This window comes from Sinohyriopsis cumingii, chromosome 9 (assembly GCF_028554795.1).
Source record: "Sinohyriopsis cumingii isolate HCF-2022 chromosome 9, ASM2855479v2, whole genome shotgun sequence".
Lineage (NCBI taxonomy): Eukaryota > Metazoa > Mollusca > Bivalvia > Unionida > Unionidae > Sinohyriopsis > Sinohyriopsis cumingii.
Window position 1 is genome coordinate 71,876,222 of NC_142969.1, and position 27,797 is coordinate 71,904,018.

Here is a 27,797-nt window from a genome sequence, read left to right on the forward strand (position 1 = left end):
TATAATTTTTCAAGTTCATAAAAATAGCAATGAGTTATTCCCTTAAAAGAGCACTGAACATGTTGCTGGCCAAATTCCCATGAGATTACAGCTCCCAAAATGACCAATTCTTATTTTACTATGACAGATACTTTTAGACTGTTACTTATGTATGACAAACATAAATTAATTGAAATGCGCTGATGAGTTTAAGCACTGCTCATTAGCTGCTGTACTTTCTCCACAACGCTAGTGCTTTAAATTGCAGTTCTTTTTCTTTTCCTTTTCTACAGAATTCATTGGACTGAGAAATCAGTGTGATTGTCTTTTTCTCCCTTACTTCATCTGCCAGCTTGTCTACTGCCTGAAAAAGGCTGCTGACACACATAATATTTCAACCTTCAGTGAGTGCATCACTGCTTTGCATGAAACCTGTCACCAAAACAGCACTCTTACCGTCAGTAGCTGAATTTGTAGAATCCACTGACAATGATGAAACTGGTCTTTATTATACTGAAGAATCTGTTCTGAAAGAATCATACTTGCTTACCAAAAAACACATGGTAAAGTGAAAGAGTGTGCATGTATTAATTGTATCATGTAAAAGGAACACTATGCATAACGTTTGATTACTTCCCTTTGATTAGGCAAATGACCAGAAAAATCGAACTGTATTTCCAATATTATACAATTTTATACAAATGACCTGAAAGCACAAATTTTCCATCATATTATCTTTTTAAGCAAAATCTCTCAAAGTCAAAGATTTTTCAATGACCTTGGCAAAATATCAATGACTTGCAATGACCTTGAAATGAGGTATTCATTTCTCAGTGACTTTCAATGAGCTTTAATGACAATACGAGCCCTCTAATAACATCACTAAAAGTTATAGTAGTACACACAAGCCAAATCTGTTTGTCATCTTATTTCACTCTTGAATTCAACACTGCAATGTAATTCACATTTATCCTAAAATCCATACAAATCTATTCACCCAGAAAGGTAAATAGTAAAAATGGGTTCTCAACCAGAAGAAACTCTTACTCATTCAACAATTACTAAATTATACATAAACTGAATAGCACCTGAATGAGCTTAATAAAAAACAACCAATCAGCAATTACTAAACTATACACACCTGAATGAGCTTAATAAAAAACAACCAATCAGCAATTACTAAACTATACATACCTGAATAGCACCTGAATGAGCTTAAAAAAAAACAACCAATCAGCAATTACTAAACTATACACACCTGAATAGCACCTGAATGAGCTTAACAAAACCCACCAGAAATCAATCTTCCAGAAGAAAGTAAGCAATGTCAATACAATATTCTTCATAAAAGATCCTTTTGATTTTAAAAAAAACACTGATTAGCCCTTACTGTATGTTTGTCTGACTGGGTAAGTAACTTGAAATTCAGTCAACCGCTAAACTTTTTCCCTCACCATTTCATGTTAGGCAAGAAAATTCTGAACCTTAATGTTCTTTTCTTCTGAAGAAAAAGTGCTTCAAAGTCTGCTGACTTTATTTTGTAGAGAGCATTGTGAAAAATTGTGTTCGAAGAAAGTCCCAAAGTTTACCACTTGAAACTTGGCCTGGTCCGAGACTTGATTCTGTCCAGCAACTGGGGTGTTCTGGTGAGTCTTCACAATGTGCTCGTAATTACTGTAATCAAAACAAGACAATTAATTAGTCAATCTATTACAGCATATTTTTATTTGCAATCAGCATTATTAAAACAAAATTTACATTTTTGATGGCTTTATTTGTTTGTGTGGTGCACAACCTCATGCACAGGAAATGCGAGTAAGGTGCCCTGCCCAGATCATGGGATTGAAATAACTCTGAAAAACTCCTTTCTCCTGATATAATGGCAAATAAGTCATGAAGAGAAAGTCGATAGATGAATGGGTTCAATAAATGAAATTTAAGTCCCTTCTAAATCAACTTGGATTGCCGATATGTTCTTGGAAAACAGATTAATCCAAGGAATTAGAAAATGTTGGAGTCTGGCACTAAAGGATGGCTTGCTGTGGGTGGTTGAGGTCAGTGTTGCATGTTAGAAAGCTTGGTGATATAAAAACCTTGTTTCCTTTTCCCTTTGCCAAACTGCCACCAGAAAAGACCTTTCTGTTGACATCTGAAACTAGATTGAGGCCTAAATTGTCTTTGAGTATTATTCATCTTTTTATCCTTTCACAAGCACTCATCTCTCTGCACTGCTGAAATTAGCTCTGGCTGAAAGTGACAAGGGGTGTTTTAGTGGCATTTCTGGTGATGCCTATGTCCATGCTTCTTCAATTTTTCAGCCAAACTGCAATGACTTGCTAAACAGTGCCGAACGGCATCAATAAACGATAAAGCTTTAGTGTGGATGGTCACAGGCAGGCTTCCCATCTCACAATATCCAGGTTTGCTGATGCTGTCTGTGCGTTAGACATCATGAGATGCATATCATTATTAATCACCTTACAAGTGCAGGTAGTGGAGAATTATATCCAGACACACCACCACTGACACAGAAGGAAGTCGAATGGAGAGGATTGATGATGCAATCCATAATTTAGGAGGAGACACAGGGCTGATATTTAGACTGATGGAAGGACAAAAACTTTGTTGCAGTAAGCAAACTGATGAAACTGTCATGACATTGGGTGAAAAGGGACATGAAAGTTGGCATCTGTGAGATTAAGATTGATGGCTTACTCATCCCTACAGATGGAGAAGGGGCCCCGAGTGGCTGAGTGGTCTAAAGCACTCTCTGTTACGGATCACTACCATCTCACCTCTGTCTGCGTGGGTTCTAGTCTCAGATTCGGCTAATGTGGGTATGTGAGAAAGCTTGCCAGTAGCTTCTCGTGGGTCGGTAGTTCTTTCCGGGGTTTTCCTGGGTTCTTCCTCCACCATTAATACTGGCCGCCATGTATAGCCTATCGTGTGCTGAAAAATGGCGTTAAACCCTACAACAACAACAACAGATGGAGAGTCATACAGATCTCCCCATCCCTATCTTAAACCTCAGCAGAAGAATAAATTCATTGAGGTGACTTATGTATCTTATCAGCCACAACCTGCCATGGCCTTTCTGATAAGTAACAGTCATTACTAGAATCCTGGATAGTTTAGATCCTGCTGAAGAATGTCACACTTCTGCTGTAATGGCACATCTGCTGGAGAACAAAGATGACAGGGATGGATAAATGAAATCTGAAGCCCCTCGATAATGACTTGGATCATCCATTCAATCTGTGGCCAATCCAACATAATCAGAATTGCAAGAGTCCGACACCCACTGGTACACTGTCTGTGGTTGGTCGGGGTGTTAAGTTAGTGGTGAGAGACAGTAGACATGTGGGTGCAGAAACTAAGTTTCTTCCTCCTAGCCTAGTTCGACTTTTGTCTGCTAGCATGAGGTTTAGATCTGAATGGCATTTGGAAGATAAAAGATCTCCCTTGCTTGGCTCACCTAATGTTCCTCCATTGCTTCAGGGAGGACAGGTTTCTAAATGATATGGGGAAAGCGGCAAGTTGAAGGAGCAGTTCTTAAGCTGCCTGCCTCTGAACTTCAATTTTCCCCTCAAACAGGAATGGAAAGCCAAATGGAGTCATCCTTAAAGCACAAGCATGATTTAGAGTGGTAATGGTGATCTCCAACAGTGAAGAAGTGGGGACAATGTTCCAAACTAAATGTGATCTCATGAGAAATACACTTTAATTGACTTTATTATCATGTGTGGCAGATATGTTAATCGCCACTAAATTTGTATCGAACTCTTGAGTTCAATATGGTAGGCAGTTTATTGAGTTATGAACCAGCACGATGATAATGTCACTCACAGAAATGAAAGACTTAGGATTCCGCAGGTTAAAGATACATCAAGACTGCCTGTCATTAATCTCTTTGCGTTTTGTTGATTGGAAAAGCAGCCAGAATGATGAAGACTCATTCTCAACATCAATGTCAACTGATGTTTTGACTTTATAACCTTGTGTTGTGGTAGGGAACAGAGGGTATTCCAAAAGCTGCAACACCAAGTATATATTCTTGACTGCAGCTTGAAAATTAAACTCAATCTTCTCCATGGTTGGATAAGAGTAGAGCTGTTGTCTTCACACATACTGTGTCAAGTCTCCTGTGCATGGTCTGCTTCCATTTTGGGTTAAACCATTCCCTGTGGTAATAATGACTTGATGCCATCATCTCCGTAATCCATGGACAATACCCTGCAGGTCAGATAAGTGTAGAGCTGTTATATACAACTGTCATCGCACTCAATGTGTCAAGTCTTCTGTGCGTGGTCTGCTTACATTTCAGGACATACCATTCCCTGTGGTCATAATTACTTTACACCATCATCTCTGTAATCCATGGACAATAAGGTAAGCATCGGACATAGGAAAAGCCCACTCTGCTAGGAGAGCTGGGATGGATGGGAGATTAGCTGGGAGAATGGTCAGCATGGTGGTTGGCCATTTTGAAGTCAGTCTCCAGTACCAGTCTTGATATGAGCATTACTGGACAGATATACATTTTAATAAGTTTCTGTCATAATATACATGCAAAGCCATCAGCCTGGCTATATGGACAGATCTGTCACTAAGATTATCAATACTATATGTAGAAGCTGTATGCATGGCTTGATGAATGGATCTGTCACCAAGATCCCTATAACTGAGGTTGGGTTGGCTCGTTGGCAGGTACAGCTCTGGATGACAATACTGTACTGCATGCTGGATCCAAGGGATCTGAATAAATACCACAAGTGCCTGGGCTTAGAGGCCTGAATACCATGCTCAAACTTGCGGGATGACTTATGCCTGACATGCTGCAAAATAGTGGGGTGACATAACCCAAATGTACCTAAAATAATGGAAAACAAAAGATGGATAAAAAGAATCAAAAGTTGCTGAATGAAGGAACTGAGTAACTGTCTAGCAATAGTTGATGCATGTATTGCTGAAAGGTCAGTGTATCTAACTGTTAGAGGAAATTTGAAACTCCAACAAGTGTCTCCCTCAAAGCTTTGCAATGGGTTCTGTCTTTGCCTTTTGTTAAATTTTGATTACTACAGACCAGGTGTGACCAAAAATGACAAGTGCTGCAAAGGGAAGAAGCACATTTGGTATAACTTGTGCCTATCTTCCCTTGCCTTTAATTTCTTGCATTTGTTGCATTTGGTAGGCACGTTTCACTGAAATGATTAATAACAGAAACAATAAATTATAACTTCAGTGTGTTAATAATCTGCTAAAAAAACACCTATTATTAGCATAGCAAGTGTGGAAACCAAATCAAAGGCAGTGTGTGCAAAAAACTGAATGTCAACATGCATCAACTATAGCGTGTTGAACAATTCAGTCTAAAATGACCAAACCCAAGAAAGTAATAATTTTCACAAAATATTCACATAATTAAAAAAGATTAATATTTACCATCAATTAAGGAATGAATATTAATTTTAAAAAATTCAACATACTATATGAATGGTTCAAATTTAACACAAAATTGACTTGGACTGGTAGGATGTGTCTCATACTATGTTGTGGTATGGAAGCAAAGCTTAAAATCTGTCAACACCTAATGGTGGCATGGGGAGGTAATGAGCAAGAGTTACTGCCCTTGGTCTAAAGGATACGAAAAACAGATAAGAAATTTTTGTCATTAATAGGCTGGATTTGGGAGGGAGCAGGCTTATATTCCTAAGTTAATGTGATCAAGGAATGTATTCAAAGGGGAAGTAAAGCATCAAATATGATCAATGCAACAAAGAAGAATTACTACCAATCACAAAATACAATCTTTAAAACTTTCACTATCTTAAATAAAGGAAAAATAAAACACTATCTGGCACTATGTGTCACTATCTTAAACAATTGCAACACAAAATACTATCTTACACCAAAGTCTCACTACCTGCTGATGATGACAATACAAAATAATGTCTTAAACCTATATCACATTAGCTCCTGACCAAGACAACACAAAATGATATCTTAAAGATTTGTCTCACAATCTGCTGATTAAGGACACATAAAATGAAGTGGATGTAATTTGAAGGTATGTTCCTAGCGTATTGTTCATCACATAATCATGTATGATGTCAAAAAAACTGTGGCAATGTCAATGTGACATAAGCAACTATATAAAGTCAACCCCACCCATGCAACTGTACAAAGCCAACCCATAATTAATGTAATGTATAGCAAAAGTCAAATGTAGACATCATTTCCTCTCAGTGTGGCAATGTCAACATGACCTAAGCAATTGTACAGTAAAGCCATAATTAATGTAACTGAAGACAAAAGCCAAATGTAGCCATCTTTTCCTCTTACTGTGGCATTGTCAATATGACACATCCAACTGTACAGTAATCCCATAATTAATGTATGACAAAAGCCAAATGTAGACATTTTTTCCTCTCACTGTGGCAATGCCAATATGACACATGCAACTGTACAAAACCAACCTGTGAAATATGTAATGGATGGCAAAAACAAAATGTAGATGTCTTTTCCTCTCACCCTGGCAATGTCAATATGACCCAAGCAACCATACAAAGCTATCTCATAATTAATGTAATGGAAGGCAAAAACTAAATGCAGACATCTTTTCCTCTCACTGTGCAAGTGACATTGTACAGTAATTTAGCCCAAACTCAACTGTTATCAACAATTAAAAGTGTAGCAGAGTCAATAAAAAAACAGGACAATTATCTGAATACAGCTCAGTAATTAAAATTTTGGGAAAGTAAGTCTTGTTATCATCAAAATCCACATGTCACTGATTGAAAAAAAAACGATTTTTTAGACCCAAAGACAAGGGTTTCCAAAAAATAAAAGCTGAAATGGGTGCTATATGTGGATTTGGGTGGCATGACCATCATCTCAATCTCTTTCATCCTGGAAAGATCACAGTCATAACATTACTTAAAATTCAGATTTGGGAAGGAATGCCGCTTAAAATTTATTCTGGCACTGACTGAGAAATTAGAAAGTACGTTTACAAGACAAGCAAATGAGCCTTCAACGCTTGGAAACATAACAGGAGATAATTTAATTTTATATACAAGTATAAAATTCTCTAGTGAAAGAAGTTATTTCAACTTACGCTTTCATGATTTTCAGTGCCATGACTTCTTTCCTTAGGGAGTCAAGATCTTCTTCCTGTTTCTTTTTCTGCTGATTTAGATACTGGATGTAGTCAATTGCTGAAATAATCAGAAATGTATTTCATAATTAAATGTTAGCCTATAATTCCTCCTGTTTTAAGTCGGGATGGGCAATGAAATCACAATACGTATATTCACATATCTCCCGTTTTAAGACGGGATGGGCAATGAAATCACAATACCTACATTCACATATCTCCCGTTTTAAGTCGGAATGGGCAATGAAATCACAATACCTACATTCACACATCTCCCGTTTTTAAGTCGGGATGGGCAATGAAATCACAATACCTACATTCACATATCTCCCGTTTTAAGTCGGGATGGGCAAAGAAATCACAATACCTACAATTCTCATCTCCGAGAGTAGTTTACAGTTACTGTGGCTCCAATCAGATTTACTGTAGCAAATGCACCAATTATCTTTTGCGTTAACATTCCATAGGATTCCTATTGGTTGAATTTAGAATGTGAAACATAATTTCACACTGGGCTGCATAAATACAAAAAAAGAACTTGCCAAATTATATATGCTAAGCTATACAATCAATCAATATTTACCAAGATGTACAGACTGCTAGAAATGTTTAAAATTTCTCATAGAAACACAGTATTGCCAAGTGTTTCCATGTGAAAGGCTCAGGAGGTGATTTTCTCTTACGATTAGCAGAGCTTAAAAAAAGACATGCATAGTCCTTATATTACAATCAAATAGCTAATCTACTCACATTTCTGTAGGACCGTGGCCTTGCTGAGTTTGCTGGCCCCAAGCTGGTCAGGATTCAGGCATGTGGGAACAATGTTCTGAAGCTCATCATAACCTTTCTGGAACAAAATATATCATCAATGAGCTGTGTTATACTGTGATGTGTAGTATATAGCAAATTCAATGAGCTGTGTTATACTGTGATCTGTAGTATATAGCAAATTCAATGAGCTGTGTTATACTGTAATGTGTAGTATATAGCAAATTCAATGAGCTGTGTTATACTATGATGTGTAGTATATAGCAAATTCAATGAGCTGTGTTATACTATGATGTGTAGTATATAGCAAATTCAATGAGCTGTGTTATACTATGATGTGTAGTATATAGCAAATTCAATGAGCTGTGTTATACTATGATGTGTAGTATATAGCAAATTCAATGAGCTGTGTTATACTATGATGTGTAGTATATAGCAAATTCAATGAGCTGTGTTATACTGTGATCTGTAGTATATAGCAAATTCAATGAGCTGTGTTATACTGTAATGTGTAGTATATAGCAAATTCAATGAGCTGTGTTATACTATGATGTGTAGTATATAGCAAATTCAATGAGCTGTGTTATACTGTGATGTGTAGTATATAGCAAATTCAATGAGCTGTGTTATACTATGATGTGTAGTATATAGCAAATTCAATGAGCTGTGTTATACTGTGAAAATATCAGTCTATGATCTGTAGTACATAGCAAGTTCAATGAGCTGTGTTATACTATGATGTGTAGTATATAGCAAATTCAATGAGCTGTGTTATACTGTGAAAATATCAGTCTATGATGTGTAGTATATAGCAAATTCAATGAGCTGTGTTATACTGTGATGTGTAGTATATAGCAAATTCAATGAGCTGTGTTATACTGTGAAAATATCAGTCTATGATCTGTAGTACATAGCAAGTTTAATGAGCTGTGTTATACTATGATGTGTAGTATATAGCAAATTCAATGAGCTGTGTTATACTGTGATGTGTAGTATATAGCAAATTCAATGAGCTGTGTTATACTGTGAAAATATCAGTCTATGATCTGTAGTACATAGCAAGTTCAATGAGCTGTGTTATACTATGATGTGTAGTATATAGCAAATTCAATGAGCTGTGTTATACTATGATGTGTAGTATATAGCAAATTCAATGAGCTGTGTTATACTGTGAAAATATCAGTCTATGATCTTTAGTACATAGCAAATTCAATGAGCTGTGTTATACTGTGATGTGTAGTATATAGCAAATTCAATGAGCTGTGTTATACTGTGAAAATATCAGTCTATGATCTGTAGTACATAGCAAGTTTAATGAGCTGTGTTATACTATGATGTGTAGTATATAGCAAATTCAATGAGCTGTGTTATACTGTGATGTGTAGTATATAGCAAATTCAATGAGCTGTGTTATACTGTGAAAATATCAGTCTATGATCTGTAGTACATAGCAAGTTCAATGAGCTGTGTTATACTGTGATGTGTAGTATATAGCAAATTCAATGAGCTGTGTTATACTGTGAAAATATCAGTCTATGATCTGTAGTACATAGCAAGTTCAATGAGCTGTGTTATACTGTGATGTGTAGTATATAGCAAATTCAATGAGCTGTGTTATACTGTGATGTGTAGTATATAGCAAATTCAATGAGCTGTGTTATACTATGATGTGTAGTATATAGCAAATTCAATGAGCTGTGTTATACTATGATGTGTAGTATATAGCAAATTCAATGAGCTGTGTTATACTGTGAAAATATCAGTCTATGATCTTTAGTACATAGCAAATTCATTAACTTTTGTGAGCATAAATTTTCATTGTTCTGCAACAACAACATAAAACCTTAATGTTTAGTTGAGGATAAAATTCCATAGCTTAATTTTTGTAGCAACTGCTCAAAGAAAATGATAAATAAATGTGAATTACATTATCTCATGTTGTCTGTGTCCAGGTGAAATGTAGTTGATGCACAGTGCAAGTCTTACCATGAATGCCATCTTAAAATAGGTTGCTGCTGTCATAATTATCATTTTATTTGAGCCTTGGCTACAAACTTTCAGATTTTCATCAATTTATAATTTGTACTTTTAAATGGAACAATAAAGCCATTTTTGTGCTGAAATGCTATTCAATGCTAATACATACATACATCCCTCCCTCAATAACTCTCGCACATCAGGGGTCCAAAAACATCGACCACACTATAAAGGGATCGCCGTAAAGGCAAAAGAGGGTGGGTGGGTTGGCAGGTTATGGTGGCTCTCTACAGTTTCGTATTTTGCATAGGGTTAGAATTTTAAAGAAAAAGAATTTCCCCACTTTCCTCACTGGTTATGCTGGCTATTGAAAAAAGACCTTGTATATCTTAGGTATAATTCAAACAACCTTTAATTCCCTTTATTTTGATGTATGATTGATGGGTGTAATATGGTTATATCTATATAAGGGAGTAATGTAGCATTACTCCAAGCACTGGCCTAAGGAGAATTACTCTAAAGACTATATACTTATAAATATATATATTTTATTATGAGGATGTATATTAAGATCCCTATGGTTGACGAATGTAAGGACATTAATTACCACTAATAGTACTAGGAATATTCCAACCTTACCGCTAAACAAGCATATCAATAATTCGCTCCATATTGGGTTTCTGCTTGGTATCGAACCTAGGACCTCTGAATGTGAGATAAGACAACTATCGCCTGCCTGCACGCTCCAGCACCCATACTACCACGGCCACCTCCACATCACCAAAAATGATGTTTCGGTTGCCATTCATATACGGTACTAGAACGTGCAGACACTCTCGAAACTTTAGATATATATATCGTATGTTCTAAGATACCTTGGCACTAGCAAAGTTAGGTTATATCTATATAAGGGAGTAATGTAGCATTACTCCAAGCACTGGCCTAAGGAGAATTACTCTAACATTCTCTCCATTGTGCATGTTTTAAATGCGAACAATTTCACGTTACATATGTCACTCTCTCAAAAGTACATAATAACTGGTGAGCACCCCCATAAAGAAAACATAGGTATTATTATTGTATGATTTAATTTTGATTGCATGGCTGAAACATTAAAGTCGCAAACATCTAAACAGTCCTTCTGAATAATTCTCCTTCGTTTCCCCCCATAGAACAGTATTTATGTGTCAGAGTCTCTAACAAGTCCAGCCCCCCCTTATGATTCATTGCAAATAAATGAAAAGAAACATTTTTACTATATATTTATTTTACTTATTGCAACAGCTTTAAATTAAAGTTGACTCTATTCCTATATTCTAAGACTTCTAATTTCCCCAAAATTAAGGTCACAACTCACACAAAAATGCCTCATGACAAATTATGTAAGCAAGAGCAAAATGAGCGTAATTAGCTTATTTTCATGCTTAACATCAATATGAATGGACCATTTTGTTTAGAACTTCATACACAATTATATGAAAATAAAAGAAATAAATGCATACATTTTTATATTTGCTTTAAGGTGGCACTCTACAGTTTCGTATTTTGCATAGGGTTAGAATTTTAAAGAAAAAGAGTTTCCCCGGCATTCCTCACTGGTTATTCTGGTTTTTTAAAAAAGACCATGTATATCTTAGGTATAATTCAAAGAACCTTTAATTCTCTTTATTTTGATGTATGATTGATGGGTGTAATATGGGTTATAGAGTATACAGCTTGGCCTTACTCCAGATGTGCACCTTTCAAAAAAGTGCTAGCTCTACTTGGTCATTTTCACTTACTGAACTTCAGAGGTAAATTGTATAAAAGAGAGCCGATAACTTTTTTTTTACATTTTATATATTTGGCAATTCATTCATTGCACTTTCAGATGCTGGCATTGTCTAGTCTGGCAAAATTCATTTTTCCTATTTTAATAGCTGCTATGGATGGTGTACTTTAGACTAATTCAGGCTGATTTTTTAGCACAAGGGAGCAGTCATTTTAGTTAGCACTGAGCTTAAATCATGTACAATTTCCAAAAGTACAATATCCAAAGAAATATCATCCATATTACATTAATGTAGCATAGAGGTATGCCAACATTCTCTCCATTGTGCATGTTTTAAATGCGAACAACTTCACCGAACATATGTCACTCTCTCATAAGTACATAATAACTGGTGAGCGCCCCTATGGTGTTCAATACTCAATTTTTATAATCATGCTGAGATTAACTGTGAATAAATATCTCTTCATAACGGTGTACTCTGCTTATTTTTTCCTCATAGAGCAACTTTAATGTCAGGATAAATTACAGTATATTGAGGAGATCATCAAAAACATTATTCCACATGGATTCTGTTTGCTTAACACTCGCACCACTTCACACATTGTGTACTACGTCACTAATTTGTGTGTTGAATTGCAGACATTCTAGTTTTATTGTTTGATCCAAATTAGACATATTTTTTAATACAAAAGATCGACACTCTTTTCGAGAAACATTGTCGAACAAACGATTGAAAGATAGATTTGATTATGGTAGAAGTAAAATGAAAAAAATCACAATGTTTAATCATTACCAACATGAATTTAATGTTTATACAAATTTAAAACGTCATTTTAAACACGATAATACTTGCCATTTGTGATACGCCTGACAAATATACAATGCTGTTGAGCATTTCTGTGCACTTAAGGTTTCCGTCTCCAATACTGAAGCAAAATGCAAACCGAATTCAACCAACTGACGAAAATAAGATACAGCAATGCTTACCATTTGAAAAGAGGAAATTGTCACCAGAATATTCTCTTAAAAATATTATTAATTTTGGACACAGGGGATGCCCCCCTCCCATGTTTTCCTGACTCGCGATATGTCGGCCTATTCTGTGCACAGCATTTAAAAGATGTAATGTTTATCCAGTGGGCTACAGAAATGAAATATTACTTTGGACTGTTTCTGTCAGCAGTTCAGTCGAGTAATTAGGTCAGGTTTATAGCTAGTTTTACCAAATTCAAGGTAAAAATGACAATAAATGGCAAGAGATATTAAGTAAACTAAGCAGATCTTGTAAAAAAGTTAGTAAAGTTCAACGTTTTATAAAAAATAATCTATTATGTGGAAGAGAAACAACAATTAATAGGATGCAATGTGTTTACAACGTCTTATTAATGGTGAAAAAATAACTAAAGAATTTAAAAACAGACTATACGCCGGGGAATTTCTTGAGAATTTATGTTCAAGCGGCAACTTCACACGTTGGGTAGCAGACCATTTTGTATGTGTGGAACAACTTCTTGCCAAATTGGAAACTTGGATTAAAATGCAGTAGTGTTTAAGGTATACATTTCCATCTTTTATATAATGTATTTATTTGTATGATTCTAAAAGATACATTGTAAATCGGATTTTCTGGGTTACCGGTTCAAGAACGTCATGGAATGTGTCCTCATGTTGACATTTAGATATCACATTTTCATAAGCATTTCGAGTCGAAATGCAGGATAGTTTTGTACATTTTATGAATATCACTTTCTTTAATTAAAGTATGATCGTTCTTTCTTGATACAAAATGGATTATTGAAAATTAACATGCGATTCAATGTTTACAGAAATGACGTATCATTGCACAGAATTACCCGATGCGCAGAATTAGCCAACATGGTGGTAACTTCACATTTTGAAAAAAATCAGTTAATTTTTTTGTGTTACTCCCTGATTTCTCTGCCGCCGAGAAAAATCCTGCAGATTTCTCAACTGTATGATCTTTACATGGTCAACATTTTGTCTCCAGCCACCGTATAAAAATGTGAAACAATTTTCGACTAATCAAATAAAATGAATTTTGATAACAGTAGTGACCACAACTACTTATGCTCAGATTTGCAAGTCTTTGAATTTTTTCTTTGTACCTCCCTTGCTTGATATGATACAAAAGACATATTCAAAGTGATAAAACAACACAGGTCTCTTTTAATTGATTTTTTTAATGCAACAAACACTTCCCCAAATTGATGATCAAAACAAAGCCGGCATGTAATTAGATTCTCAGAGAAGAACTCATGGGTTTTGATGTGACGGTCGATTGACTCTTTTCATGTTTTCATAGAACAAAATATGTTGCAATTATAATGTTTACACTGAAACGGAATTAAAGGATTAGAATGTGACTTTCACATAGCAAGACATGTAATTGGTGTTCATTTCATTCTCTGTTGTCACCTGTCAGCATTTACCAGAAGTTTTCATTGATCACTATTTCAACAGACTGTTTATTTACAGTGTATTGACAACTATTTATCATAAAAAGACTTACATAATATATGATATCTTATTTAGAACTTGCAGATTTCACAATATGGATTCTATCTTTACGGGCATTAATCATCATTTTTGATGATAAAACGAGCGCTGTACCAGGGTTTAATTTACCAATTCTTATTGTAATTTTTTCATGTTCAGCATATTTTAAAGATACTTAAAATATATTTTCTTTGGAAAAAAAAAACGTGAGCCATGCCAGACACCGCGTTATAAGCGGAATCACGATTTATCCGGGTGTGAGTTATCGAGGGAGTGATGTACATACATACATATTTACATGTAAACAAACATACATGCATGCATGCATGAGATTTGCATGTAGTATAGCAGTACAGTAGATACTGTTTTATAATTTATGTGTGGTATAGCAGTACAGTAGATACTGTTTTGGTATATTACCCAATCAGGCCACAAAATTTTGTCTTTCAAGAGAGCTTGTCTCTATTTGGAGGTCATAATGCTATAACATATTTATCAGTCAGGTCAAAATAGGCACCCTGTTGTAGATGTCAGATGATCTACTTTTATGTCAATACATAGCTATTTGTGCTGGTTTAGGATAAAGACATGAAATATAAATATCAATTTAATGCTGTTACATGTGAAGGCCTTTCAGTTGTGTGCAAATCTTCTGCAATAGAAATATATGTATAATTTTGAATGCCTGACCTTAATGGCATCCCGCCGTTTCTGTTCTGCAGCAGTGTGAGCTTCACGCCTACGATCCTTGTAGCTCAGAGGAGTCCGGCTCCCCTCACTATCTTCATCATCTGTAAAAACAAATTCAGTTCATAAGTGGTGTCATTGCTCATGATGCAAATATGTTTAAGATCTCACTTAATGTTTAAACGTTATTTAATGATGACCATAAAAAAAATTTCAACTCATTGTTGAAACCACCTTTGATATGGATCAGAGATACAGTAAAAAGTACTGCACAGATCGATTATATTATATAAACACTGTCGTGAGCAACCACCTACTGAATGCAACAAGGGACCACAATGTCTTGACAAAATGTTTTTTGACAATGCTATGAACAACCACATTGCAAATATGGGGATAAACTCCATCTACCTTTATTTAAGCCAATGTTCACTCATACAAAGAAAAAAGAAGAGGCTGGCTACTGGTATCTGAACAATTGTAGGTATGGCTGTGGTGTTTTATATTTTATTATAAACCAGGCTAAAGTGCCTGTAGAATACACGTAGCCTGGTTCCCAGCCATATCATAGCTACAACTAGGACCCAGTATCCAGCTCTATGCACGACTGTATCACAACAACAAAGACAGACACCAATGACTTTAATGTTGTCATTTTAACAACGATCGCTTAAAAAGTGAAGATTGTTCTGATCAAAAACACGCATAAAAAGATCCAAAAAAACGGGGATTCTCGCTATGGGTTTAAATATAGTTACAGCTGGTCCATTCCTTAAACCAGGTTAATGTACATGTCATGAATTGCCATTGTAGTGCCAAAATTAAGGTAGTGGATGCATATACTGCTTGTCCATAGAGTTAACCCGTATTGCCCGGGAGTGAATAAGGTCCTTGTTATTAAACCAAAAAGTCAAAATCGTTTGCAGGATTTTATTGATAGTGTTTAAGGATTGTTATGTTTTTGTGTTTTTTTCCTCGATGTTATAGTGATTACATCCCAATCACCAAGCCATCATCTATTCGGGTTGGTGCGACTGGGTTACACACTGTTACAGAGTTAATCCCTCTATGTCTTCTTTGAATTTGTCTCTGAGTAAATGATTCTGTTTCTGGATGAGATAGCTGTTTTATTGTTAGATATGCAACGCACTTGTATAGATTTTTTGTATTTTCCCAAAGCATAGTCAAAACTGTCTTTACAGCTGATTTTACAACTGAGCATTAATGATGTTAACATCGTGTACCTTAATAACAATGGAAGAACCTCCAACTAAAATGAGACAAATTTTAACACTGGAGAAAATAATTATTGTAACTGAAAGAAGTGAAAAAGAGAAGACCACTCACAAAATAGCAGTTTAAACATCAGCAAAAAATCTAGGGTGTATATAAATGAGAATGAGCAAATCAAATAATTTCATATATACACGTAAATGTGATTTCATGTTTAAGGAGTATACATTTATCTTTATTGCTATATAAATGCGTACAATATTTTAGGAAGAACTTTTAATAAAGAATAGAATATGTACATTGATTGTGGTTATTTTTCTTTAAATTGTTCTGAAACTGGTCTTTTTGCACAAATCTGTTATGAGAGAACCACCTACTGTAATGGACATAATGGATGTCAGATTGGCACCAGTTTCATTTAGGATCACAAGGTATCATAAGCTGAAAACCCCCTCATTTCTGATATTATATTCCGTTTCTAGGAGAAAAGATAACATAATTTTTAAGATGTCTACCATGGTGACCATGTTGGAAACCAGACAAGCACCATTTCCATTTAGGACGAACTGGACATCATTAGAAGTAATTTGGCAAAAGCACAAAGTCGATATGACCATTCATCTACGAGAAGTGTCCAAAAAAACATTTTCAGGATGGTCACTGTGATGGCCATATTGGATCCCTAAGCAGTAGCATTTTCATATAGGACTGACCAGACATCATAGGACTGACCAGACATCATAGGACTGACCAGAAATCATAGAACTGACCAGACATCATAAGACTGACCAGACATCATAAGTCTTTTAAATTAGTGAAAACCACATGGTGATATGACCATCCATTCAAGATAAGCAACAATAACAAGATTTTGAAGCTGGCCATGGTGGTGGCCATACTGGATATCAGACTGTTCAGTTCTTGATAGATTTCAGAAATGAAGAGTCATCTCACCTTTAACCCCAAAATCAAAACTGAAATCTCATGAGTCATTTGTTTTTGAGTCATTAGCTTACAGTTGGGATTGTTCATCATTCACGGAGTACATAGTTTTTTAAGATCTCTTGTCTCAAGTCAAGTTGAATAGAGGGAAAAACGTGTAGAGTACTTTGTAAGAGACTTCCATTACTGAATTTTCTACAAGCGTTTCTTTCTAATTATGTATGATTGTGTGTATAATTTGGTGTAATAAACAGGGAACAGATTACATTATACTTATACTTTATTATGTTTTTAACTTTTCAACATATTTTAAATGCAAAAATATACCAATACAACTCTAAAAGTTTTACATGACTCAAATATCTAATTTCTATAATATAGTCAATTCAATATGATTATCATGCATCAAAGAATATTCCAGTCTTATCAAGGACAATCCTCACAGTTTGTGACTTTGTGAACTATGGAGTCATCTGTCAAGCACATCAATTTATTTCCTCTTAGTTCTACTTTTTACAAACTTTGCAATAAAAATCACTGCATCAAAGTTTCTGACCAATGGGCCTTCTTTGCATGAGATTTGATATCTTCCCATGATCAAATGTAGATATTGCTTTTGGCATAAAGGATTTAGTCTTTATTCTGGCAAAAGGTGCTGTCAGGATATGCTATGTTGTACCGCGTTGTACTGTGGTATTTGTGAACGTACTGCAATACTTACCACAATTATACTAGGGACCAACAATTTAATTCTCTGGGTCAGGGGCCTGGAATTTTTTATATTCTTTTTTTTTTTGGCTTTCAAATAAATGGAAAAATTATCTTGCTCTGATCTATTGCAAAATAACACCATATTATATCCACCTTATCATCTGAAACAAATGGATTATGCTGTAATAAATGAATGAAAAATATCATGGCTTGTAAGAAGAAAAAAAAACATAAAATAAGTTACATGGTTAGTACTCTAAAGTACCAAGATGAATTTGCTAAGTGTATGTTAACTGTTGTGTACGTTCAGTGCAGGCAAATATGCATAAAGCACAGGCAAATGAGAAAATATTTAGTAGACAGGAGTAAATATTTAAATTTTTAATACAAAACAATTACTGCTTTCCTGAAAATCTAAGGCTGAATCTGAGTCTTACAAAGAAATACATGCATTTATTACATTAACATACAATAGTAAATAACTAAAACATGATAACATTTTTATTCTTTTTTATGAGCTGACATTTTTCCAAACTTGGCCTGAATATCTATCAAATCACATTTGAGCGCCAAGCTGGTATATGTGACATGTATCAAAAAGGTTCATAAATAAAATTATATTTATAATCTTCTAAACTTTCAGAAAAATCTAATTATATTGCAAAAAAAGAAGTTAAGCAAAAAACACCAAGGAAATATTTTCTCATAAAAAAAATAAAATATGATTTTAATATCAGTAAATCCAGAATGTGATTGTTCGAGAAATTATGTACATTCCTAAATAACAAAGTACTAAAGAATTGGTACAATACAAATCTACCATGGTATATTAGTAATACTTTACACAATAATCATATAGCTTGGCCAGTATACAAATACCTGGAGACAGGTCAATGTATTGGTCAATTATTTCCACTCTGTCAATCTCAGTAACATCGTCTCCCCTTGATCCAAAAGATTTACGGATAATCTCAATGTCAAGCTATCCATGAGCTTCTTGGACCCATCGTGATTCAACAGTTTCCAAGCACATCAAACATCTCATAATGATTCCATGTTGTTATTTAATTCCAAAGCATAAAACAGATCACTCACCACAATGTCCCGTAAATTGTTACTGAATGATACATTAATTACAGTAACCTAAATATTTAATGTTTTGCCAACTGAAGCAAATTAATCAACTACAAAACATAATTAAAGAGCTGCCAGGTTTTCCTCAGTTTAGTCTAATTAATTTTAATTTAATATCTGAACAAATTCCCTCTTTTTATATCATAAAGGTCAAAGATAACCTCACAACAATCTAACCTTGATCAAATTACGCACACCTAAGTTTGATATTGTTGACCTGTTACCTTTGCCAAGTTCATAATGATTTTACATATATTTTCAGGATGGCTGCTGTGGTGGCCATATTGGGTATCAAACCAGCGATGTTTTCATTTAGGACAAAATACACACAATAAGAAGTCATTCAACAAAAACCCTAAAGTAACATGACCATCCATTCTCGAGAAGTAGCAATAACATAATTTCCAAGACAGCCACCATGGCAGCCTTATTGGATGCCTGAATAGCACCATTAGGGGCCAACCAGACCATGTGATGAATGTATCTGACTGTAGAGATTAATGGCAATCCTCAAAATAGAGCAAGAGAACTATTGATAAAGAGTGTGTGTTTACGGATTGACGGGCATCAACACCCAGGCTTATAAGCAGTAGATTAAAACCACTGAATGGGAGTCCGATGATGCATATAATTTTTGTATAGCATATTACATGTCAATTATTGTACAAGAATCACATATTTACATCTCCAAACAATAGTGAACAGCTTCCAGTTTAATTCGATACAAACAAATATGAGAAGTGCCTAAAAGGATTTCTGGCCTGTGTAACTGGACACCATTGTAAATAAGTTTATCACATATAATACACTGGCCTGAACATGAAAATTACCGACAAATTTTTCCATCAGGAAATTCAGTCTTGCATTGTGAAAATAGCATATGATAGACATGTTATGCTTCACAAGTGATCACAAAATGCCATGGTAAATCATTTCAGATGGTTGTTTATTTCAGTTTTAAACAACAAATTTTGCAATAGGAACATTTTGGACTGCTCCTCTTGTAGTTCAATAAGGCTGCAAAGCCACGACAAAAACACTATTGTATTATATTCTCAAAGCTGGACTGATGACCCAAGACTCAAGTCTCACAGAAAGAAAATTGTAGGAATAAATAACTTTGCTCCCCTTTTCTTGGAACACAAAATAATCAATATTGTGAATAATTTTATGGGACCAAATCTGGTGACCAACTGCAAAATTCTACAGCTAAAAAAACCATCCCCACACTAAGAAAACCCCTGGATAATAATGCTGAGGAGTAACAGCAACAATTCAACCAAATGGGATATTATCATTTGAAAATATTAAAATAGTTTATTGGCAGATCAAAATTAAGATAATCATTACCTATTCCTTTCTTACGCTCATTTTGAGATTAAATTTATGTCCATAGCAACATATAACTGTTGTTTTTTTAAAGGTCATTTTGTTTTTTTGCAGAATGATTATAATCCAAACTGATCATAATCTTTATCGAGACATATTAAGTGTGTTTAGCAGAAACAGCTGGTCAATTTTATTGTTTCTAACAAAAGTGGTTAAAGCGTCCGCCTCTGATGCAGGAGGTCGAGGGTTCAAACCCCAGCTGAGTCATAAAAAAAGACTCATAAAAATGGTACTAACAGCTGCCTCGCTAGGCACTCAGCATTAGGAGGTCAGTGTTAGGACTAGTCGGCCTGGTGACAGGATAATGTGACAGGCTGGGACATCATGCTACCTGTTTGTGGCATGATGACCCTGTGTTAGACATCACTTTAAACTGCCACACTGCAGACACTGTAGAGATGTGACTGAAAAATTGTTAAAGCAACATTAAAAATCCAAAATCACACACACATTTCTGATAGGAAACTTTTCACAGCTTGTGCTTTGCTCAGAAAGTAACTCTTTCGTAAATAATTAAGACAATAAGTGGCTATCCTGATATTAGTACTCAAGGGGGGAGGGGGGCAGACACTGCACTAAGGTGCTTGCCTTAACAGATCACTGACATCCCACCCCTGTTCATATGAGGTCTAGTCTTGGCTCAAACGTATGTGAAAAAGCTTGCCAGTAGCTTTAAGTGGATTGGTTCTACCTCCACCAAATATATTACATGGTATTTATAGCCTATCATGAGCTGAAAATGGCGTTAAACCCACAAAACCATATTAGAACTGGGACTCTAATATTTTTTCTTCCTAGGACTCTTTTTCCAGGTTGGGCATCCTGGACTCTAACTTTTGAAATCATGAGGGAATCATTAATTAATGTCATCTAATAATGCTGGCTAACGTTTTATATAAAATGGAGGGTCACATACATACACATGCACAAATGACTCATAAACTGATACATTTACATTATTGAGAAGAGTTACCTCCTCCTGCATTTCCATACCTGTGTTGTGCGCAGATGATGCAGAAGAGGCACAGCCCCCTGGGGTAGACCCTGTGCTATTAGCACGGGAGAAGGAGAACCGCTGATTATTCGTTGGGGACTCAATCTTCAAATCTGTATCCAGAACTGAAACAGACAGACTAAACTGCATGAATCTTGATGGTCAGGTTAAAATCAATAGCTCAAACATGGCACATGGCACTAGTATGAAAGTCTTAGTCACATATATATATATATATATATATATATATATATATATATATATATATATATATATATACACATATATACATACATATATACATACATACACATTATATACACACACACAAGAATTACAGGGATTTAAACATATTAACAAAGTCCGCATCCAAACTGACTGGAAAACTGAGCTTGCCCTTGGAAAATATTATGAACTTGCCCAAAACATAATATCCCAGAATGAGTAAATCAAGAAGATAATATATTTACAGAAACTGCATGATATTCATTTAAACTATTGTTTGCTTTTCATCTCTGTTGGTACCTTAACCATATGTCAGTGACTAAGGTTATCTAAATAAACAAATTAATACAATACACATAGATATATAGAATGCAGGTAAATGTTAGACAACCAAAATCAGAAAAAAAACATATATATATATATATTGGTAAAATAGCTCCCACTGAGATAGAGTCTTATGTATTTTAACCAAATCACTGACATTACATAAATTTCATGTATCTTGTACCCGTCTCTCAATTTACTGGACTTACCCGTGGGCAAGTGTCTTGCATACTAGAGTTTGACCAAACTGAACTTGAGATTATCCTATAAGCCAAGCAAGTGGATTTGTAAAATAAGTATCACATATTTTGTCTTTCTATGGATGTTACTGGATGTATAAAGTCTGCTTTTAAAAATGGCAGTGTGGTTTTTATTTTGCATATATGATACTTAATATACCAGGGATTATGCTGGGTTCTGCAATTGTTGCAAACTGTGATTTTATGTCCTTACTGACAACAAAATATACCATCTGGCAAAAAATCTGGCAATGTTTATGGCTGTTAAAACTTACATACACAATCTTGGATTTGGAGTGGAGAAATTCATCATGAAAGAAAATAGCAAGCTTTGTTGTCACATAAACAAACCCTTTGTTCATACTGACAAACCATCTTACCAATGCATTGTTATATCATAATCTGCTTGTGCTGATATCTAGCATAAGTACTGCAGGGATTGCACTGGGCTTTGCCAATGTCAAAAATTGCAATTTTTTTTCCTTATTGGTTACAAAATATACCATCTGATGACATTTTTGGCGGTTAAAAACTGTATATAGTCTTGGATTTTGAGTGGAGAAATTCAAAGGTACCATGACAGGAAGCTGCAGACTTGGATATAAAATTGCACTGGAAACTATTGTTAGATAAACAAATCCTTTCTTCATACTGATGAACCATCCTAACATGACATTTTTATATCATAATCTGCTTATGCTGATATCTGGCCTTAGTAATACTGTATGCTGTAAGATAACCATAATAGTCATGCTACCTGACTAGCTACGACAGACCACCTCTGAATGACCACGATCGATCAGACCACAGCAATAATTTTATCTTTCTGAAAAATGTACCAGAAACATAAGTTTTGCTAAAACTTAAAAGCAAACTGATTACATTTGGTGCACCGATTGTTCTGTATACATACGAAGCAAATGGGTAAAAAATTATGACTCTTCTGATATATTAAGCATCTAGTATTCACGTATTTTACATATTTACATCACTAACCAAAATTCTATCTCACAACACAGTAGAACTTTACAAGTATCATGTACAACAGTGCACTTCTAAACAGTAATTGTTTATGATCTTGTTATACTGTTGTTATAAAACATGTAGGTTATAACTATTTGAACTTGAAATACAAATATAAATATTTTCTACTGTAGTATAATTTATTCAACATGATTATTTTATATTTTAAGAAAAACAGAAATCATTTTTAAGAAACATATCACTGAAATTGAGACATATTTCTTTTCCAAATACTTCATGTTTGTCGGAGGTTAACAGGTTATCATGTCACATGATTCAGTATGCAGAGCAATCTATCGTCTCAAGTAAGGACAATTAGCAGCAAAAATAAAATTCAGAACTTCTGGGGTAGGACATTTAATTCCGGAATAAATGAAATCAACATAAGAATTACACATGACTCATCTTACATTGCAAACTACAATCATAGGATATTAGTATTAAAAGGTCATGAACTAATGACCTAAAAAATCTAGTATTATGAAATTATTAAACAAAATATAGATACATGTCACACGTGATGATCTTTCTTTAATATACATCAAAAATACTGACTCCTAAGGACTTGCTTGGCGATACTATTTTCCAACAGAAAACAAAATATAGAGGTTGTGGCAATTTACTCTGCAATCATGCTAAAATTTGAAGAAAAAAAATCTGATACTATCCAGCCACACCCAAAAATCAATTTACTCGGTGACATCCTTTTTTTAAAAGCCTTATATAGTTCTGGGCTATACTAGCAAATGTTATGAGACAGACAATTTAAGAGACAACATCACAGTATAATTTGTTGACAGGTGTACACAATGTACAATACTTAGTACTGTACATAAGTATGAAGAATGTGAAATGGGGAATGTGGCATAACCCAATGTTCAAAACATCTGACATCCCAATTCCCCAATAAAAACAGTTTGGGCCCCTCACTAATTTTAAGTGTTGCCCAACAGGTCTGTCCAAACAAAACAAAATGCAGCTTTAAAATTCTGAAATTCTTTAAAGACTCTTATATATTATTACTCAGCTTCCAGCCTGAAATCTATTTACATGTATAGGTCTCTCCAGATTCTAATGATCATCTCCCTGATTGTATCAAAAGCTATCAACCTTGTGAGTACAAAGCCAAGCATATATCTGTACTTCTCTGGTTACCTTTAATTAGGATTCACATGTACATGAATAATAATAATACTAATAATGAAAGTACAAAACAATAATAATACTAATAATAATGCAATAAGCTTTTCCTTGCTCACTTGGTAATGCAACACTAATTAAATATAGTACGCATTACCTATGTTAGTTTTGAATAATTAAGCTAAACACGAGGATTAGGAACTTATATATAAAGCTCTCAATACAGTGTTTCGCCCATAAGTAACTGAGATTGCTACATTTCATTTTAATCCATTTATTTCAAATATCAGAATGTTGGTGCTGCAGATTCTATTGATATGGAGAGCTTTCTGTTACTGTGACCCATCAACAGTGCAATTAAACTTACCTAATTACTGCAACTTACTGTAGCAAAATAAAAAGCCCAATGCCTCTCCAAATTCATTTCCATTTTCAACTCTGATCAAGAAACATGGATATTTTTATACCTTTCTGAAGATGAAACTACTCCAAGGCCCTCAAATACTCATCGTCAAAATTGCGAGGGAAAAAGAAATTTTGGATCCGAGGGCAAAGTTAATTTCATGCAGTTGAAGAGGTGTATGCCACAACTGACCAACAGAACATGCAGAAATTGTTACATTGTTGGAAATCTCATTAAACCCGATCTTAAATTTAATGTGAATGATAATTAACATCACAAGTATAAGTAACAGATCAATTAATATTTCTGAAAGGGGTGGGTGTCAAAACAAAAGTAAAAAATATGGTAAGCGAACTTAAATCAAAGCAAGTGATTGTTTTTTCATTTTGGGCTTTTGTCTGAAAAATAATTCATTGAGAACTGCTGTATAAAACAAAGGCAGGCTTAAAATGCTAACATACATCAATGGTGCTGATCGGATAAGGAGGACATTGGTAGAGCAATTGGACAATGGGTGATGTCAGAAAATGAAAGAATCGACTGCCTAATGTGAAATATTTTGAGAGGTGAATAAACACATGTTGATTGAATACCATTTTGTTGACATCTTTCAATATTTAAACTACATCAATTTCAGGCACATGGAATTCAAGTCATGACTTGTGGAATTTTGAGTAAAGATTTGTCTTCTCTTGATAGCATATTAGCTTAGGGCCGGTACTGGACAATATTATTTATTGACCACTCTAATCTATGAGGTAGCAAGTCTTCATTATAATGAGTTGGGGTGACCCCCACCTAAAAAAATGTTTGTCAGACAAACATGTAACCACAACAAAATGCCATGTGCCTTTACAAACAATCCACCAATATGGCTACAAGTAGTACAAATGGTTGGCACGGCTTTAGCCTTGAAATGGCTGAGGCTATGACATGCGCCAGGTACTATACCTTGGAATAGACCGATTAACGCTACTGTCAAAAGCAAAATGATAACATCAATAAAACATCAACTACCCAAGTAGACTAGCAATCTTACGCTTTCCTTAGTTTGATCAGCATGGCATATCACTAGAGATTATCATGGTACATGTACTTTGCGTTCCAAATTAGGGTTGCTATACCACATTTGGATATTCTACAAAATGTTAATCAAATAATTATGATATTTTTCCAAAGAAGTTCTTGATGTCCTTATACCGGTATGAATGAGTCTGAAAATAAACGTAATTCTTACATAAACTAATATGGCAGATGATATAACACAAAATTTCCTATCAAGAATATAAATGCTATTTTTTTTCCAAAGTAAAATTCGATAATACCCGTAATAAATAAAATGACAACATGATTTGAATAAGGATACGTATGCACCAATCTTACTGAAGTCTAATTTCCACTGTCCTATGTGAAGATCTGACAGTGACAGCTTATGGGCCATGTCCTTGTGACGTTTGAATTAGCTAATGGAAATGCAGCCTTCAGAAATCTGACACTGAATCAAATCAATCAGTACACAATTGATGCTCTGCAGCCATAGTGCTTAGTCACCCTAATGCAAATGTATAAGACTCCATCTAATTGGCTGATAGCAATAACAGAGGTCACCAGAATATGGCTTCTAAGTGGTCGCTGTCAGACCTTCATGTAAGACAGATTGTGCCTGCACTATCTTCAAACTTCAGACTGTGTGACATTTTGCAGAATCAGGTGTGATAAAAATGTTTTAGTATGCCATCCACGAAATTAATAACTGCACGGCACATTCTGTTTCACTGTGTACTGCAGCTGTTCCCAACATTCTGGTTGTGACCTGCACCAGGGATGAGATGACGGTCTGTGGAGGGTAGCCAGGATTTTTGGGGGCTCACGGAACTTATCAAAAAATGCAAATGGGGTCATGCTAAAATAAGATTGGGAGCCACTGGTCGACTGCCTGGTAGTTTTAAGTCTGAAGCCTGTGTCATGTTATCCAGGAATTCTGACCCAGACTATTGGTAGAGCAAGAAGACAAAAACTCCCAAAAGATAATTTTTCATGTCACGAACTACGCAGCATTTTGATATACGAGAATGTATGTATGTATGTATGTATGTATGCATGTATGTATGTATGTACTGATCTGATTCATTCCACAATAAAACACTTTTCTCCCACAAACCGATTAACATGGATTTTGATTTGACGCGGATAGGGTTAATTACACCCACATTTAGAGATTTTTCTCGATTGTATGGACCTCTCAACCCCCTCCTATATACATGTTCTGCGTTTTATCACGAGTGAAGAAATTTTATTTTGCCCCAGTTTTCAACACACACCAAAAACAAAACAAACAACAAAACAACTAAGAACACGTTAAATATTGTGAGGGTAAAAAATATGGATATCCTTATATACAGCCTTACCGATGTATAAAATGAAAAACAGTTAATTTCAGATCTTACCAAAACAGGGAAAGGATCAGAAATATTTCTTTCGTAAAGCCTTCTAGCTATCATATGCAGATTCGAGGTTAATCCCACGGACCATAACGCAGCAAGTTTTGTATAGACTGGTGCCCGGTCCGTATTGGAATATAATATAATATGCGAAACGAATGAGGATTGGAATCACAATTATTAATCCGGTTTAGACTCAGTCTATTTTAAGAGAATTATTTTTCCTCTCATTTTGGTGATGATCCAAACGTTTAATTTTTGTATTCTTAGTATTGATTTATCATACTGATTTAGTGGTATTCTACTCATGATGTTATGGTGTGGTTACCTGTGTGTATATTGGCGACAGTGCACAGTGAGTAACAAGGCATTGATGTTGATCCGGAAGTAAAATCTGTGATCCACTGTACGTTGCTTTGTTTACAGTTGTGTCTCTCAAAGTAATGCTAATAACCTATGATAAGAACATTGCCTGCAGTGTATCACTGAATGTACTTAACTGTTAATTAGATTAACATAAGACATATTAGGATTTGCATACAGTGGCTTGTTAAGTACTGAAAGACAAATGTAGAGACTACAGAGGATCATAATTGTAAACTTAGTAAGCGAGCATTTGTCGACCTTGACCTTTAAAAAATCCACATTTAAAATAATAAAAAAATTATTTCGCCCATTTCCGTCAAGTCGTAAAATGAATTAGGAATTTGACGTGCTTGGTGAGGTATAATAGCAACTCATTTC

General features: G+C 34.9%; 1 protein-coding gene across 1 annotated transcript in view; it reads right to left on the bottom strand.

Moving 5' to 3' along the window:
- The window catches only part of LOC149792007 (max-like protein X), a 34,439-nt gene extending 6,906 nt beyond the window's left edge, over window positions 1-27,533 (bottom strand). The window contains exons 1-6 of the mRNA XM_089970504.1: window positions 27,382-27,533; window positions 21,258-21,383; window positions 14,859-14,959; window positions 7,886-7,982; window positions 7,097-7,196; window positions 1,569-1,653 (exon numbers count right to left, since the gene is read on the bottom strand). Of these exons, the coding sequence (XP_089826630.1) occupies window positions 1,569-1,653; window positions 7,097-7,196; window positions 7,886-7,982; window positions 14,859-14,959; window positions 21,258-21,383; window positions 27,382-27,424 (552 nt within the window). The 5' untranslated portion in view covers window positions 27,425-27,533. The remainder of the gene's footprint in view (window positions 1-1,568; window positions 1,654-7,096; window positions 7,197-7,885; window positions 7,983-14,858; window positions 14,960-21,257; window positions 21,384-27,381) is intronic.
- Between the last annotated feature and the right edge of the window lie 264 nt (window positions 27,534-27,797).